Genomic DNA, 18,730 nt, shown 5'->3' on the forward strand with positions numbered 1-18,730 from the left:
GTGCAAATTTGTCTTCATAAATAATTGCCTCCCTTTAAAAGTTCACAAAGTCATTTTGTATTCCATCTATTCTGTTAAATGGGAGAAATCCTATTAATTTTACATGAATAGGAGAAAAAGCATTTATCAGACTAAATTTTTTACATTCAATCTTGTTCAGACAATCAGGGATTCCTCTTAAGTTTGGCAGTGTTGCGATAACAGACTTCTAACGCAAATCATCTCTCTGTAGATGTACTAATCACTATTATACTTTGCAACTGCATAGTTCTACAATACATATTGAGCTTTTTTTTGGGAGAATACACCTTTAAGACTGCAGAAGAAACGTTAGCAATGCATCATATCTTGAGAGACTTCATCTTGGTCAACATTTAAAGGATTTTCCATGTTCATTGGCTTGAACAAAGAACACACATAAGGTAACAATAAACATCTGTGTTGTGACTTGTACAATACTTCTACTGCTCAAACAGTGATGACTGGCCTTGAACATGTCATAACTTCTTATATGATAGAAAAATAAACAACATTCGTAGTATAGATGTTATTTGTTTTTTTTCCCCTCATGACATAATAGCATTGTCTCCAGGATCAACTTTAAAACCAAAGATAAAAAATATGAGGATGACCCCATAGGTGGAAATGCAACTTTTCCTGTGATAAAATGGGACTAATAACCATTGCCAAACATACTGGATGCAAACTAATAGTTTGCACCTTTGCAAAGTCATACTGACTTATTTTGTTGCCACTGTCATGTATTTTAAATGTTAAAATTAGCACACCAACAAAGAAATTATGTACACCCCAGTTTCCTTCATCCTAGCCGGCTACCAGTCAAAGACGACGGTTATTATATGCGGCATCGACTAATGAGATGTTAACAAGCAGTCCACATCTCATGTAGTTTAAAAGAAGCAATGAAACGTCCACACTTTTTTCTTTGCACTTTGATTTGCATGTCATTACCTACAAAAAGTAAAGACAGAGCAGCCTAAGTAAGCAGAATACGCCGATATGGTTATGGACATTAACAAGCCTATGCCGATGCATAAAGGTCAGATGTGCCTATGGAATAAGAAGTCTTGACTTTCATAAGCGAGACAATGCATTATTCATGTGAAAATCTATACTAATAGCTATTGAAAGATGTCTTTAAAGCTGAATCAGCACAGTTGTTTACTCAACTCTGTTGTGCGTTAACTGACCACAACTTTTGATTTACCTGCACAATTGAATGGAAATATAATAATGCAATTTTAATTGGAGAAAAGTCATGACAGCTTAACATCATATATATATATATATATATATATATATATATATATATATATATATATATATATATATATATATATATATATATATATATATATATATATATATATATATATATATATATATATATATATATATATATATATATATATATATATATATATATATATATATATATATATATATATATATATATATATATATATATATATATATATATATATATATATATATATATATATATATATATATATATATATATATATATATATATATATATATATATATTGTTTGTACATTTTCTGGGATTCTGCAGTTTTGAAAGGGAAGAATATTTTTATTCTTAGGCTTATCATAGGACTCAATTTTAATGTGCATCTGTATCTGGTTGATATTTTACACTGTCAATAATTTTAGTTAAAAGTTTTAAATTCAGCATCAGGTTGTTTTTTATGAGCAGTCAATATTTTTGACATTATAAAAATAAATGGAATACATCCAACCCAAAATATGAGTGTCTAGTATCTATGTATACAAAGGAAGGAAAGTCATCTGATTGCAGTCACAATGCTTTATTGTCACTGCTTACTGTTAAACAAGTAAAACAACAGCACTAGCCTAATACTAACATCCACATAGGCACGGAAGAGAGAGTTTGCAATCTCGGAACATTTTAAGTAATAAAAGAACATTTTTTTAGGCCACATGAATAGAAATTGGACGAAATGAAGAATGCTTTGATGTCCAATCATATGCAGTCATCCTAGAAGTAACTATAATGCGAAAAACTAAGATCCCTTTTCATTTTCGATAGGAACAAAAACTGGATAACCTTTAACCATTTCATGTTTGCATGCAAATAAGAATCATATCACAAGTCTTTCATGAAGCAGCCATTTTGGAGTTTAACGACATCACAATTTATGAAGAACACAATTAATTGCTTCAACTGTGTCAAGGGTGAAATTTATCTGATGGCGCACTGCAAGGGAAAGCTTTATTAGTGTGTGATATGTAATGTGTTTTTTTTTCAGATTTTGGGTTAAATGAACCTGAAAAATTTCCCAATCTGCTTCGCAACTGCCACATCCAAAAAAGCCTCTGCTATTGCCTATGTACGGTGGCCCTGAAGAGTACCTATATTGATGCTAAACAGTCAAACAATGTGCTGCTGCACTAGTTAATCTATTGTTGTGATACATTTGCTCGTAATATACTTTTTTTGCTTGCAAAATTACACAAAGTAATTTTTTTTCTTCGATCTGATAAAAGCAGAAAATGTAGAAGCAATTTACCTTCGATTGAAAAAAAGGATCAACTTTTAAAAAGTGAAATGCTTCTGGCAAAATTGGATGATGGCTATTTTTGTTTCACTCATATTTACCGACAATATTTATCCATTTTTTCCCTACTAACAATAACTTTCTCAAGAAGTCAACTTCCACTGCACATCAACGAACAGAACAACACACAATAGGCTCAATGTAGAGGAAAACACAAACAAACGGATAAACACACAAGGGAGAGATATCCCAACAAGCAAGACCCATGCACCAATCATCACCAAATCAAAGAGGAGGAAGGCAGTTTGACTGGTTGTAAAGTACATTGTGCAATTACAGATTCACCGCAAATAAAGACAAGTAACAGGACAATATGAAACAGTGACTCGTGTAAACCCAGTAAATCAGACAGTAAATGTCTGCATATACTTGTTTTTTTTTTTTTTTTCCCCATGGGACATTATAGAAAAGGAAACATACATCAATGTGATCATTCAACATGCAACTGATCCAGTTGTGTTGTTCCATCCTGAAATACCTTGGACTGCTGCTCTATTCTCGCCATCGTGTACATGTAGTAATCCACAGCAGCACAAGGTCCGTCCAGATGTTACATAAAATGTTATTCTGGTTATGGAGAAGGCGGTACCTTCAGAGAATTACAGGATCCTGCTTGACTATTACCTGTTGTCCCCTGGTACTGCAAAAAAAAAGCACAGTATGAAATCAATAAGATTTTTGGTATTTTTAGTCAAACATATACAGTGTTCCCCAAAGATTATGCATGACTCAAAGATATTGTTTTTGCTTAAATTAGGTTTTCATGTTGGGTCTGTTTCTATTTTTTTAAATTTCAACATGAGCTAAAATTTGCCTTCCCATAATGATGAACCTTGTTTTCATTATGGTAGATTCAAGTCAACAAACAGTATGAAATCTAATATGAACTGACCTCAGTATTGGAACTTTTTTTACATTGTTAAAGATGGTGTAAAAAAAAGAAGCCCTTTACTTCCAATTAGATGGAAATTGACACAAAACAATAATGTTTCTTATGTCCCTACGATTTTTAATTCAAAGTGTGACAATGATGGTAATTGCACTTCTCTTCATGCATTTTCTATTACCAGCCATGTCACCTGCTCATGGAAAGTTAGTTGCAAATCAAGTGGAAAAAAATCCATCTCTTCTTGCCTTAGGTCAAATCATGACAAGGCTATGTCTTCCTTTTTCGCTCTCATTAGTTTCCCACTGTGAGATTCCAAAGGAAATTTCTGATAACAATTTAAAATGACGTAACTGGCACAAGTAGAGCAAGCAAGGCTCTTTGATAGTCAAAACATGAGAATGCTTTAACGATGTTGAGATCATTGTCTCAACTGGTTTCTTTGAGCTGAACTAAACTAACTTCTTATCTGTTTGTTACTTTTCTCTACACCATTTTTTACTCTATTTTAGCGAACTAAATGGGAAGAGGTAAGAATTCAAACTAATTGCCTTACATGAGTCTCTTTTCATTTATTGATTTTTTTGAAATGGTTGTTTTGCTCATTTTATGATCCACTTCAATAAAAGAACCAAATTTTAATGGCATCCCAAGGATTTAAGCTCAATTGAGTGTACTCTGTCTCTTTCAAATAAATGAGCTACTACTTTTTCTCAACTATTTCCCTTGCTTTTTCTCAAATTTGAGACTATGAATGTCAGGTAAGGTGATGATGTTGCAATGAGATCATGACATTTCCGCCAATCTCTTAGTCATTCTAGGTCTAGCATTCAAAACCAGGGGAAGAAATAATGTGAAATCACTCAATTTAAATGCCAACAGAATTGTGCAATGGGAGATTGGAGCAAAATATGCTGGAAGAAAATTCTTTCAAAGGTTCAATAGTTATCAAGCATAACTTGGCACTTTCTATATTATAAAATGCAGCAAAAAACCCATTCGCATACCCTCGTCTCATCAAAATTTAAAGTATAGTTTTGACATGGTAAATAGGCTTGTATATTTGAATCACTGTGATTTGATGTAACAGCCCAACAATTAATAGACTCTTTGGTTCATTATGGGTTGGCATTTTTAAAAGAATCGCAGTATTTCTGAGTAATTTTCAGAAAATGAAAAGTTCTGTCTAAGAAACAAAGTTCATGTCTATTTTTCTCTGCACTTGGGACCACTTGCCACCATTCAGTGACAATAGAATTTGACCAGCAGTGTACCCTTTCTCATTAAGGAAGTTAATGAGGCGGTGAATTCTCTTAATGCCCTCTTTTACGTGTGACAAAAGACTTCCTAGATTTTGCAGATAATTAATTCAAAGGCATGGTCTCAAGAATTAAAGCCAACCCTGGCAGAGAGAGCTTTTTTTTTTTTTTGCTCACTTCAAGCTGTCTCCCTAGAGCCAAAACACTTGAAACTGCGATCCCTGAGGCTAAACTCCAAAATAATTCCACCAAGCCAAGGTTCCAATTTATTTCATTTGGGCCATTTCTGCATTGAGAAAATATAAACTCACTGGCCACTTCAAAAATATACCATTAATGGAGCTAAAAGACTTAGCATCTACATTCCCAAATAAAGTGTCTATATTATGAAGCCCAATCTTTTATACACAATTAGAATACTGTCTTTTGCATGTTCAGGTTTCACACTAGCATTTTTATTCTTTGCTTACAATAGATGGTGATTGATATCCAACCTATCTCGAATCAGAGTCATAATTGTTAGAGTTAGTTGGCATTTTGGTTGGTTTAGTTATACTTGTTTCCCTGTGTGTCCTTTCCGATTGATTGTCCATTGTGTTCACCTGTCGTTTCTCTGCCGCTTGCTCCCCCAGCTGTTACCCAGTGTTCCTAATTATAATAAACCTGTGTCTGTCTATTTAAACCCTGTGTTTGTGAGTCATTGTAGGATCTTTGTTTACTTTGTGCCAAGTTACCCCGCCATGTTCAATTTACCTCGTCTCCCCATCTCTTCCCGTCAGGTTTGATTTTGTTATTTGATTCTAAGTCATTTTATTTTCTTGATACCCCTGCCACGTTTTATTAAAAGTTTTGTTAGAGCACACCACGCACACATCCCTTGACTGCTTCTGTATTCCACGCTCGACGTCGCAACCTGGACGTAACAATAATGGATAGGACGAGCCTAGGCATGAGGATGAAGCGGTTCAGAAAATGAGATGAGAGACCTCAACAAGAGGATGCCAGTGGGCAACAGGTTTTCGGGGGTAGGTGAGCATTTCACTCCAGTGGTCGCGACCAAGGTTGTCTGCATCGTTGCCAACTCGGCACACACCGATGACCTCATTATGACCAACTCTGTGCAGACAGAAGTAAGAGAAGAGATATTGATACCTACTGCACTGCAATATTCGCAAGTATTTGAATGTGAATAACGACCACTGTTGTATTTTGTTTAAAAAGCTTTCCAGTAGTCAAAAGCAGGAAATAATGTTGAAAGGAATTTCTAACCGGTCGTAATCCATCACTGCAATCAACAAGCTGATTTGCTCTATATTCTCAGGGGGAACATCAAAAACAATGGCCTCGTTATAGACTGGGTTCAAAGTGTTCCTCTTTGTGGAAGTTTTCCGCTTTTTCAGTCTCCGGCTGTCGCACATAAGCGAAACCTTCACATATGGATCTGGTGGTTTGAGGGGGGAAAAAAAGAAATATTTAAACAAATTCAGGACTCGTGAAATCTCAGGACTACAAGACTTGAACAGGCATAGATGTTTAATTACCAGATGCACCGGTGATATCCATGGCCTTTAGATTTCGAGCCTTTATCATTGTGATGGTCAGTCTCCCGGCCGTTGGCAAATAACACAGAGAAAACATTAGATCCCCCAGGTCCACGTTATCCTGAAAACAAATATAAATCACATTTTAGTACTCATTGCATTGATAATAAATACAAGGCAAAATAATGTTGCTTTTTTTACTGTTGATTTAATGGCATGGACTAAGTGCACATAGCCGTATAACCAAGACAATCCTGTCTTATTTATACATTCATTCATCATTCTGTACCGTCTTGCCAACCTCAAGTATCCAACCACTTCACAGCCATCTGATGACTGAGTTAAGCTTTCAGGATTGAAAAGGAAAACCAATGGAGATATGATTGAGGCATAGCAGAGAGTTAATTGCATGCCACTTACACATGCCATTGTGTTGTAGCCCTGATTAACAATCAATATGGGGTCAAATGACAGCATCCAAAGGCAACCCATAAATTGGTGGGATTTTGTATACAAATCAATATTGTCAAAATCAATATCCCATAAAGTCGCTTTTAGATGCACTGATAAAATAACTTCATCACTACCATGATTGGATAAGCCCTTTTATTATTGATGCTAAAGTAAACAACAGGCAATAGGTTATTGGGAAAAAATATATGACATATGTGGTGCAATGAAAATCAGCAGGCTTCACCCAGTAAAATTAATAGAACGACAACTATAGGTCCCGCTGGCAGTCATCAGTGCTTGCGCAAAAATTGATTAACATTACTGGTGTTGCATGTGTCTCCGTACAGTATGCAAATGTTGACATAAAATGTGCAGGTTTTGGATGTCGAATATAATAAAAATAAGTTTATGTTACACATATTACGACTAAAGCATGCAGAAAAATCCAGCACTTTATTGTTTTTTTTTATTATTTGCCTGTATTTTTTCTAAAGTAAGTGTAAAGTAGTGTTGATAGAAAATGCTGCAAATGTGTTTTAAGACATAGAATTCACCCATTGTACCATGTAGTGAATTTTTTAAAGTAGTAATTTCAATAAGATCTTTTACATATAGGGGATATATTTTTCTCTTTTTTTTCAGTGAGACAAAGGAGAAGGTGCAATATATATTATATATATCATAATGTATTGAAATGGCCGTTGTTACCATAAAAATAATTAATTGTCATTTTTTTTCAGATCAGTTGAAAAAAAAATTAATTCCTAGAGGCTCATTTTTAAAAGATTTAATTACTCACCGTTGAGACATATTTGATTTCCCGGCAGAGCTTTGTTTCCCTTGGGAAATCTACCAGATCTAGGAAGTTGTCCACAACCACTTGGCCGATAATGTCATGGCGTGAAAATCGGTCAAAGTCATAGACGCTGAAGTGCAGCTTACGTGAGGGAAGCTCTGAGTAGGCCACAGGAAACAGGAAAACCTCATCAAACACAGGGTTTAGCGTTTTGCGATGCACTTTGGTCTGATGCTTGGTCATCCGATCAGGCAGTAAGTAGATCTTGACATAAGGGTCAGAGGTTCCGGAGAAGTCCTTAGCTGGGAGGTCCTCAGCTCTGTGGATCTTAACAATCAACTGCTCCAGGTCACAGTCAAACTTAAGGATAAGGTGAAGGCACCCACACCCTCTGCCTCTGTGACTTCCGTCATCCCCTTCAAAAGAACGTTGTTTATAGAGCTCAGGTTTGAGGCGTCCAAGGCCCAGTCCCATTCCGGTGAGTGAATCCTGCCTTTGGAATTGGGCAACGTTGAAATCTGGGTTTGACAGATTCATATGCCGGCGTATTGAGCCCTGACTGTAGACAAAAAAAAAATAGCAACAGTGAAAATTATAGTTGAGTGGAGGCCAAGTGTAGTATTCCTCTGCCAAGTCATAAGAGTCCTAATATAGATCCTCACAAATTAGCACATCCTCATAAATACCCACCTCCTACTGCCTGGATTTTTTTAATCAACATTCATGTATCATTCATTTGATTTTCCCGTATCCAATGAGCTATATTATGAAATATAACTTACTGACCCAATTTCTGACATGGGGTGCCCAGAGGGTGGGGGTTCTGTAGTCTGCCTCTGAATCCGAGGATTAGTGTGAACCCTGTTTTCATGGCTCTTTTCCTGGGCGTCCAGTGGAATGTCCGGTGAAGTGTGACTGATCTTCATGGATGCCTCTGGTGCAGCCAGAGCAATAGGAGGAGGAGACACGGGAGTAACCGGTGCCTCCACAGATACAACCGATGCCATGGGAGTGGGCTCCTTGGCGATAGAACATTGGGACGACTCACGGCGGGTGAGGACCGGCGGGTCCACGGCCGTATAGACCGGCTGCCTGGGAACAGGCTGTGAGGGCAAAGGGCTCATGGCGGGGTTGAGGTGCCCGCCGTGAGGCTCCTTGGTCGTGGGTGACAGACCACGTTCTCGCCATGGTATCCAGCAAAGCTTCCAAGACACAAACAGGGAGACCCCAAAGAGAGCCAAACCACAGGCTGTCACCACTAATGATAGCAGACTCACCGAGACATCTGTAAACACAGTAAAAAGTAAGAGAAATTGAACAAGATTGAGCTTTACGAACACGTCTCACATGAAGGGCTAACAAATCCTAAATATGAATTTGAAAAACTCTGACGTGACAAAGTACTGGAGTTTTTATGGGATGTAGCCTACCCATTTTGTGTGTCACAACATTATTTTTTCCAAATATAAATTCTGTTCTTCAGGCACAGACATTTATAATCACAATACTGCAAGTACTTAATGAGATTACCAGGGATTATCTTTACTCTTACTTATCATCTAGAGTGTAAATCTCACCAAGTTAAATGTTTTCACATTTTTGTCAAGTGATAATGGATTTCGCACGTTTACTTACATGCATAGATGCAAAAAAAGCATGCAACATCAACTGTGCCCAAATATAGTCAGACTTTAAATCAGTGCATAATACAACAATGCAGTACATCACCTCTCCGGTGGCTAGTCATTTTTTTTCATCTTGAGTTATGGTTTCAAGTCCATAATCATGTTTTTTAAAGGCAAATTACCTCTAGACCCACAGTAAGCATTAATTTTCTAACAATGTTAACATACTAATTTCCTGATTATTACTCTTTCAATGGCTCTTAGAAGACTATCTTCTCTGGGACTCACAAGCATTGTTATTTAATTAATATTTTGCATCAAATAAATAACGCTCTTGATTTTGTTTTATTACAATTTTAATCTGCATGCGCAGGACTCAACTGTTGCCCGGCAACAACTGTTGAGAAGCAGAAGAAATGGAAGATGGCTTCTCTATCTGGTGATTAGGGAAACCAAGGTGGCAAGTAAATGGCTACTGACCTCATACTAGTTTTTTTGTGTGCTTGGAGCTGTGCAGGTTTTTAACGATATAAGTCTGCTGTATCATAGGCAATAACTATTATTGGCTCGGTGTGCCTCGTTCTGTGGGAGGGCAGTGAGGCAGACTTGAACTCAGATCGTGTCTTGGCTCCGCTGCATGTGGTTGCTGAATAAAGCCAATAGATTCCAAAGAGCTAAAGTTTTGTCATTTATTTGTATAAAACCATCAATGTGCCAGGTCATAAGTCAAAGGACAAATGGTTATAATCATAGTGAACAATCAAACAAAATTGAAAGTTATATTTAACCTTTGAATGTTTGCAATGTGCAACTGTATTGAAACATTAAACCGCATGCACAAGTTTGGATAAACTCTAAACACCTGTATCGGTTATATTATTGGGTATTAGGAAACCCATTTATTCATTATTCATAATTCCTAACTTTTTCTTCAATGTAGGTCAATAAAATATGTTTGATGTTTCAAATGAAGACTACCGAAAACATGTTTTCCCCCTTGAAGAAATCCCCAAGGATCTTAACGCACTATCCCAGCCTGATCTTCCGTGGCTTCATGCTCTACTGGAAGAATTCTCAAATAATTATCAGCAGTGATGTCTTGATGATGTTCTCCATGTCTTCGAAATGGGTCAAATTGATGGTTACCTTGTGTTTGATGGAGAGATATAATCAATCATAGCCAGGTGGAACTTTCAAATGCTCATGGCATTGCGGCCGTGCATTATATTAGGGGTGAAGAGAAGAAGAAGAATAAAACGATGCATCTCGCCTTGATGAGTTTTAACTTTTCGCATTGATATCGTCACTACTTACTCTTGGCCATTGTTAGATAAACAGCCACACATGTAAACGAAAGCAGACCATAAAACAAACAGGAATAAAAAGCAGATAATTGAGGTTGTTTTCTAAGTACTGCAGGGAAAAGAGGAGGAGGACAATGTATAGTTTGGTATCAATTACGTTTTTAGTGACCCAAGTTCTGGAACTTAGATACAGAGCATATAGAATGTTGACACATCTTTGATGCTATATATTTATTTATTTTTTTATAATAGCTATATAAATCAGTTTTTTTGAAATAGCCCTCAATTGGAAAGCTGATAATTATACCGAAAAAAAATCCTAATGGAGGGCAAATATAAACAAAGCCCGGAAATACTTTGTGAGTAAATGTCGACATGCTATCTTAACTGTTGAAGTGGCTGTATTCAGTGTGTTAGAATTAACCAATCACATTCAAATGTATAGTAAACTTGAGCCAGTGTACTAACATTGAACAGTATTTGGAAATTTAGATAATTTCCTCCATTCTTAAGAAAATCTTGGTTATGGATCAAGATTTGAAGTTTTACTTTAGAAATGATGAAGACATAAAATGTCATTGAGTAACCAAAAGCAGAGAGTTAAACTTCATCATGTGAAGATTAGATAAGGCCATTTTGCTCTGCTAAATTGCAGTGGCCTGTGAGAGCAAGACCTTTTGTGCATGTCTAGATGTTTCGTGTGTGGGCACCATTTGAAGGCTTCTCACACTAACGGCACACAAAGAGTTGTTTCTGAACTCAGAGATCCTGTGAATACCAACCACAGTATGTGAGATTTGGAAAAGAAATGAAGACGAATAGAGAGACATGTCGTGTGAAGACAATGTCAAATAGGCAGGCTGCCAGAGAGCATGAGAACAATCTATTGGCATCAGGAAGGATTCTGGGTAACAACAAAGACAGTGAAGTAATTTTAGATCCTCATAGCCTTCAAAGATGGAGCAGTGTAGGAGGCACCCTCGTGCTGAAAAGGCAATCTTTGAGAATGTCGGCCTCTTGAGCTCTTATTTGTCTGAAGAGGCCTTCTTTGTGATAGGTATGTATGCTTCAAACTATAGAAACACAACCACATCCAAAACTAGACTTTTGAATCGTGGGTCATGCTAAAAAGACTTTAGCTGAAGTTTTAATGCTGGTTATTTCCTTGACCAAGGTGACCAACTCAATACCACACCAGAATATAAAAAATCTGACAATATTTAGAAGCCTATTTCCAATACCCTGTGAGGGAAAAAAGACACTTATTTTGCTGTTAGTAACAGTACTCATGGAAGATTTTCTTGCTTGTCATTTCAACACGAATTCACAGCAGGAAAGGCTGGAAAAGGTTATGAGCATCTCGGTTCATTCTAGAGAGAATTCATGGTTTGACGTTCAATGTTTTTGAGTTAAGAATGTAGTTCCCAAACAAATGTAACTCATGTCTGATGGCAAACATAGGATATTGAAATTTGAAAGGTTTTCTCGTGTATTCTGCCACGATATGAGATGGACAAACAATAATATAAGATTGTTTTTTTTTCATCTTGTATTAAATGACTGTTGACTGGTAATGGAAATACACAGCTGGTCTCTCAAGGTACAAAGTGCAATAATAAACCCAATTGGACTAATCATCGAACTCCAAGATAACAGTTGTTGAGGTGAATTAAACCTTTCTCCTCAACATGTGAAATCCCGAGTGCCAAATAGGTAAAGTAAATCGTAACTAGCACTTAATCCATCATTGTCCTTACAGTTCCAGGGGAGTAATTTATGGGTCTTGCCTCAGTCGAAAGACATTCCACCCAATAATGTATTTCCTCAGGAAGCAGTTTTGCAAATGTTGCCCAATTCCTTTTTGTTAAAATTGATTCCATATCATGTTAATCTGTCATCATTAGACAATTCTTTCCTATTTTTGCCATATCTGTTCTTCAAGTATGATGAAGCGGAGAATGTGGAGAAAATAAAATCCAGATAATCACTAAGTATAAGACTTGTTACACATGGGAATTTGCACTGATCTCCACCTTACTCTGTCTTAGGTGCACGCGCACACGGAGGGTGCTTGAAATGTGCCTTCTACACACGTGTACATTAACTGTGTTATCTTCAAGAAAAGCACAAATCCATTTTTCCCCTTTGCAACATATTTCATCAAGTTCAGTGCTGTCCACTGATAAACCTATTTTGATTAAACACTCAAATACACACAAATCTAACTTTTACAATATCATTACTGTGGCTTTTCTGTAAGCAGAATCATGCAGACAGGCAGGAAGGAACATTTGTCACCCTCCAGTGTATAGTTACCAGTAACATGTTGGAATAATGAGATTGGTATTATCCCATTACAGTACAATAAAAATTCACTGAGAAAATGACCCTACATTCTGTAATCCGTTAAAAAGAGAAAGGAAAGAACATCAATGAATGAGTGATTTTTTTTGTTAGGAGAAACATGTGCAAACTAACATGTCAAACTGTGGGATAATACACATAACATTTAATTGCAATATGGAGGTCTTTTCTCACCTGAGTCTGTGTAGCGTGGCCTGGCCAAATCACGGAAATAGTAAATGAAATCCAGGCAGTTTTCGCTCTGCACTTCCCCTCTGGAACAAAGATCTGAGAGGAGTTCGAGTGCCTTTTGACAAATCTCGTCATCTCTGTCTCCAGGCATTTCCCATCAGCATCCTTAAATCAAGGATGCTCTCTCGGAGGCACCACAGGCGCAGCAGGAGACCGCTGTCTTTCCACTCAGCTTTACCACGCAACCCAGCCGAGCACTCATCCGGCGGCACGCCTACCCACGCAATGGAGGATCGCAAACGAAAGCCTCACTCTAAAAATAAAAGTCAGCCAAAAAGCGATCGGCGTGAGCCCCACGTGAGCAATAAACGCATCGCGTGCGTCTGGCTCACTCGTTTGTGACCGTCACTCTTCGCCGCACTCTGGAAAGCCACCGGTTGAATCCACGCATTGATACTGCGGCGTGGCACGCTGTCCGTGGTCCTGAAACGTGCGCGCGCCTACCCGGGGAGCGGTGCACCACCATACGATGTGTTCGTCTTAATGGGAAAGTGGAGTACTATCTACAGTCATGGGTTAACATGCTTGCACACATGAGCCACTTATTACTTGGGAAATCTTGTATTTTTACTTCATTAGGTAAAATATTTTGTTTCAAAAACAAATACAGTCATCCCCTACCTGCAAATGTCTTTACATGCTAAATATTCAGATTACAAGTCTGATTGGGAAAATTTTGACTCTATATAAAAAAGAAATTCCAAGTTACAAAACGGAAACTCTAAAGCTTCCACTTCTATTTTATTTTGAAATTGCCATTCTAGAGTTGATATACTGTATCATGAAAATCAATCAAAAATATGATTTTTAATACTTTGGATCATATAGGAGTGTATGGACTAATTAGATGATGACAATCTATGTAATTTCAAAGCTGCTGAAGTTCCAAAAATGACACGCAATGTGATGCTTAATTTATTCTACAGTGTATGAATTATGAAATCAGTTATATTTAGATGAAGGAGCAGTACTATTACATCTGCATCCACCATCCGTAAATTCAGTTCACGTGAGAATGAGGTGTGGGGGAATTACTTACAATTTTACTAACGTTTCTTCCTGAGAGTTCGTGGGGGAGAGGGGTTAACTGATGCTTATCTCATAAGATTATGGGTGAGGGTTGATTACATTCTAGAATGGTAGGCAGCCACCAACAGAGCCAAAAAAAAAAAAATTCAGTCTACGGTACTGTGCAATCGTATGTGCAAGAGTTAAGAACAGGAAAATGATGCAGAAAAAATAACAATCAGATGCACTGAATGGATGATCAATGACAATATTTCAGACTAAAAACTCTGTTGTTGAGTCGCAAACATTCATGCAGCTGATAAATAAATCATTCAAAAGACATGCTCAGTAAATTTCTGCTTCATTGAATAACATTTCCCTGATTGACAAGTAATGATATGATGAACTCCATGTGGTCTCAAAGCGCATATCATCACACTTGAGTTGAAAATCTGATAGGCTCAATGTGTGGCTTTTATTAAAAGCAGCAGGGAATTGTCGTCTAAGTGTATACCTATCAAATACTAAACAGGTTCTCATGAGGACATACGTTTTTGATGTTTTTCTTGGGTTTTAGTTTCAATTGATTGATTGCTATAGTTCATGTCATGTCATTGCCAGTGTTTGTGGGGAGAAATGAATCACTTAATAATAACAAACAATAATTTCAAATACTGCACACTTCCTGTGTTGCCAAGTACTCATGCAGTGCAGATTCACCTGCTTACCGTATTTTCACGACTATAAGGCGCACTTAAAAGTCTTAAATTTTCTCCAAAATAGACAGCGCGCCTAAAATAATCCAGTGCGCCTTATATATGGAAAAAACAGCAAACCAAAAACAAAATAACAACACTGTCGGATATTAAAAAAACATAAACGTCTGAACTGAAACAATACTGTTAAATATGCAGATGCCATCTTAGTCTACAAAATCTTCCATCATATAGCTCCTCCCCCACTGCAAGATTTTATACAAAAACGCACTTAAAAGTCTTAAATTTTCTCCAAAATAGACAGTGCGCCTTATAATACAGTGCGCCTTATATATGGAAAAAATGTCATTCATTGAGGGTGCGCCTTATAATGCGGTGCGCCTTATAGTCGTGAAAATACGGTATATTGCAATAGATTATAGCTTCAGCATTTCATCAATGTAATTTTTCAACAGAATGAGCCGACAGAGTGATGTGAATTTAATGCCACAAGGGGGAAAAAAACATGGAAGCCATCTCACATTTCCTCTAAGCACGTTTAATGAGCTGTACTCTGTGTGCTTTTTTTCTTGTTACTCCTCTGTTGTAGATTTCACATGTTCTGACAGTGCACTGAATTTCATTACACGAAATATAACATTCATCTTTGGCTATATTTCGAATATGTGGTGTTGATTAAACAATGGTTATCTGTGATTATTGTAAAGAATATCTGCACATTTCTCTGGGTGTTTCATTTTCCTGATTCACTCTCTAACTCCGAGTCATGGTCATGAACTAATGCAGCATGCTTACCACAGAGTGTTCACTGAGTGTTAAAAGACCGTTGTGAACAACGCCTGCAGACACGCTTGACACTGCAGGAGCCGTGTTTCTATGATGGTCTCATTCCCAGCTGGCTCTCACTGTTACAAACAGAATCTGAACCTATCATGCATGTTTTTGGGATGTGGGAGGAAAGCAGAGTACCTGGAGAAAACCCAAGCAATCGAAGAACATGCAAAATCTACACAGTGAGGACCCAACTGGGATCCATGCCTCAACCCTAGAATTGTGAGGCCGACAAGTTAACCACTTGTCCACCGGGTTGCCTGTTAATTTCCAGTCTATTTGTTTTGCATGTATTTTCTACATAGTTGACTTGACAACCATTTAGAAGGTATTTTCTAGCAGGTACTACAAAAGCAGGTCCTTTGAAGAGCATTTAAAGGAAAGAAATTAGATAAATATGCGCTCATAGGCCATTTTATAGGATACAAAAAATATATATATTTGAATTGGATTGAATAATATTTTTATCAAAACAAATATTACTTTATTCAAGAGTCTTTATACATAGAAAATACTATGTGAGTGACATCTCTTAGTGTACGTTTTTAAATCACTATAGACTACACTCACTGTCAATCTAACCTTACGATGTCACTGTGAGTTTACAAGCATCTTGGCATCTTCCAAATAAAACATCACACTATCAAAATGTCTCAAAAGACTTATTCAGTTACAAACCCCTAAGCTGTCGAAAAATTGTTGATCGGGAAAATAGGAGGTCACTGAGATAATCAGCTGCTCAGTGGAAGCAGGTGCACTAAAATGGGCCCAGAGGGATGATTGGCGAAAAAAAAATGTTTGGAAAGAACACCCATCATAAACAATTAGAGAAGTGCCATAGATTATAGGGGTTCTGGTAGTAGAAATCATATACACACACAGCCATTCAATTTTCTGGTATGCTGAAGCAATACCACATTTCTGTTAAAAAAAAAAAAAGGATAATATCTTAATAATTGATGACTCTAAGGTTATGATCACACCGAAGGTCAATTCTGATTTCTCATAATATGTGAGATGAATTACGAACAGTACAGTTTTGATTTTTTTTCTCAAATCCAAGCTGGGCTCATTCATATGGGGATAAGAATCCCTCTGTCCAACACCTATGCAATATTAACTAAGGCATATCCTTATGATTGCGACTCACTGGGTATTAATGAGTGAAAAACTTCACCACTGTTGGACAAATAATAAAATCCTTGAATGAGCAATGGTAGATGAAGTTGCCTTTCAGGTTCTCACTGTTAAGCACTTTCCAAAAAGTTCACTTGGGACGTCACATGGGCAGATGACATTTCCCCAACACTTTTAATTCATCCTGCTGCTTTTGTCAGCAATGACTTTATTAATGAATACAAAGAACCGACTCAACTGAAGGCCATTAATGAACGCCTAGCCAGGGAACATCTTAGCAGCTACTATGTGGGAGGCACAAAAACAAACTGGTGTCATCCCCAGACTAGTTCTCTCAAAATAAAGCTAAAGCCTACCATTGAAGTGCATCTTCTTCCATTTGAAATTCAGGTTTGGATTAGAGATATGTGTCTGTTACAGATGTAAAAAAAAGGGATACTCCTTTGGGATTGAGGGAGATTGATTTGCCCATATGTCATCTCTGCCTGTGTGAGTGGTACAATACTCACTATTTGGAGAATGCAGTGTGTTGCTCTTCCAGAAACTGTTGAATTTCATGCAGAAGCTTCATAAACAAAGGTTAACACTTGCTGGGACCCACGGGAGGATGTGCTTAAAGGATTTCGGCAAGGGCAAAAATAAATAGATATATAAATGAATGAAAACAGAATACAGACAGATACTATGCAGGTACAAATATCAGGAGGCTTTTCTCTTATTATTTATTTATTTTTTACAAAGGCTCGCAACAAAATAGCCATACATATAAGAGTATTTATTTTATTCCTCATTCACTCAATCTTGTACAAGGATTCTTTTTTTGTTTTTTGCAGATTGTTCCTCAATTTTAATGTGAATAAACTCATTGACGTACAAATGACCAAAATGGCACTGGAAAGCAACGTCAATTTAAAAAGATAAAACTGAATTATAGCTAAAAAAAAATCACCGTATTTGAAAAACTATAATGAAATATTTAGTGTTATTTTTGCTGTTATTTAGACCTAACAAAGTGAGAATATTTTTCTTTTTACAAGTCTACTTTGGCCTAAGTGATACAAAAAAAAAAGTGACTCACCGTCTATAGTGTAAAGAGCATTTTCCGTTGTCTCTTTGCTCAGCCTCAGCTGGGGTTCCACATGTTAGAAAGAGAGAAGTCAGTAAGTACACTCCAGGGAATAGTGCTCAAGAGCTCATCTGTGGCATTTAGATGTGTTTGCCCGAATGCAAGAAATAATGGTTGTATTAGCGTGTGTGCTTTTAGTGCTGTACATGTTTTGAGATGCTATCAGGAGTGTTAGCAACATGTCATGTTTGAATCATAGCATCTGCATTCCCAATATTTTACCAAAACCAATGTGTTCATATACAGTTATTGCATGTATCCTCGGGGTTTAGTATACTGGAGCGATAGGCAACAATAATAGGATCACACCACCACTATGAATAGATTTATAAATATTTTAGTTGTGGATCATCACGTTGAAGTCATCATAGAATTATTTTTTTTATAGATGGGGTAATAAACACTCTTAACTGGAATGGTTCACTAAATGTATAATATGGTATTGAATCATGTATGTCCCTTCTCAAGCGCTGGTGGCTCTGTGTGACTAATCAGCCCAACCCCCACATCTTATGCCTTATAGGTATCTGGTCTTTCCCAACACCAATGTTACAATGAATCTTATACAGCCGAAAATGACACATAGGCAGCTCTACATGGTGGGTTGCCACGGTAACAATGCAGCAAATACCTCGAGCACTCGTGTTTTTGATTATGGCAATCGAGTTCCATTCTAAGGTTGAAGGATTGATCACAATTCTGCTCACCAAATGTCTAATCAGAGACGGCGCCACAGTAAGACAGCTGGAAATGTCCAATATATGCCGATAAAGTCTCCATTTTATTACATTTTCATCTTAACGTGCCAAAAAGCCCTCCTTTAGCAGAC

At 37.0% G+C, this 18,730-nt stretch overlaps 1 protein-coding gene across 1 annotated transcript; it reads right to left on the reverse strand.

Moving 5' to 3' along the window:
* Nucleotides 1–1,832: 1,832 nt before the first annotated feature.
* On the reverse strand, nt 1,833–13,528 carry syt9a (synaptotagmin IXa). Its single transcript, XM_077713696.1, has 8 exons — nt 13,416–13,528; nt 13,027–13,336; nt 8,346–8,844; nt 7,563–8,118; nt 6,311–6,431; nt 6,039–6,210; nt 5,756–5,885; nt 1,833–3,264 (listed from the first exon to the last, which is right to left on the reverse strand). Exons 2-8 carry the CDS (start codon nt 13,172–13,174, stop codon nt 3,196–3,198), a joined length of 1,695 nt encoding a protein of 564 aa, XP_077569822.1. The 5' UTR covers nt 13,175–13,336; nt 13,416–13,528; the 3' UTR covers nt 1,833–3,195.
* Between the last annotated feature and the right edge of the window lie 5,202 nt (nt 13,529–18,730).

The sequence above is a fragment of the Stigmatopora nigra genome, chromosome 3 (assembly GCF_051989575.1).
Source record: "Stigmatopora nigra isolate UIUO_SnigA chromosome 3, RoL_Snig_1.1, whole genome shotgun sequence".
Lineage (NCBI taxonomy): Eukaryota > Metazoa > Chordata > Actinopteri > Syngnathiformes > Syngnathidae > Stigmatopora > Stigmatopora nigra.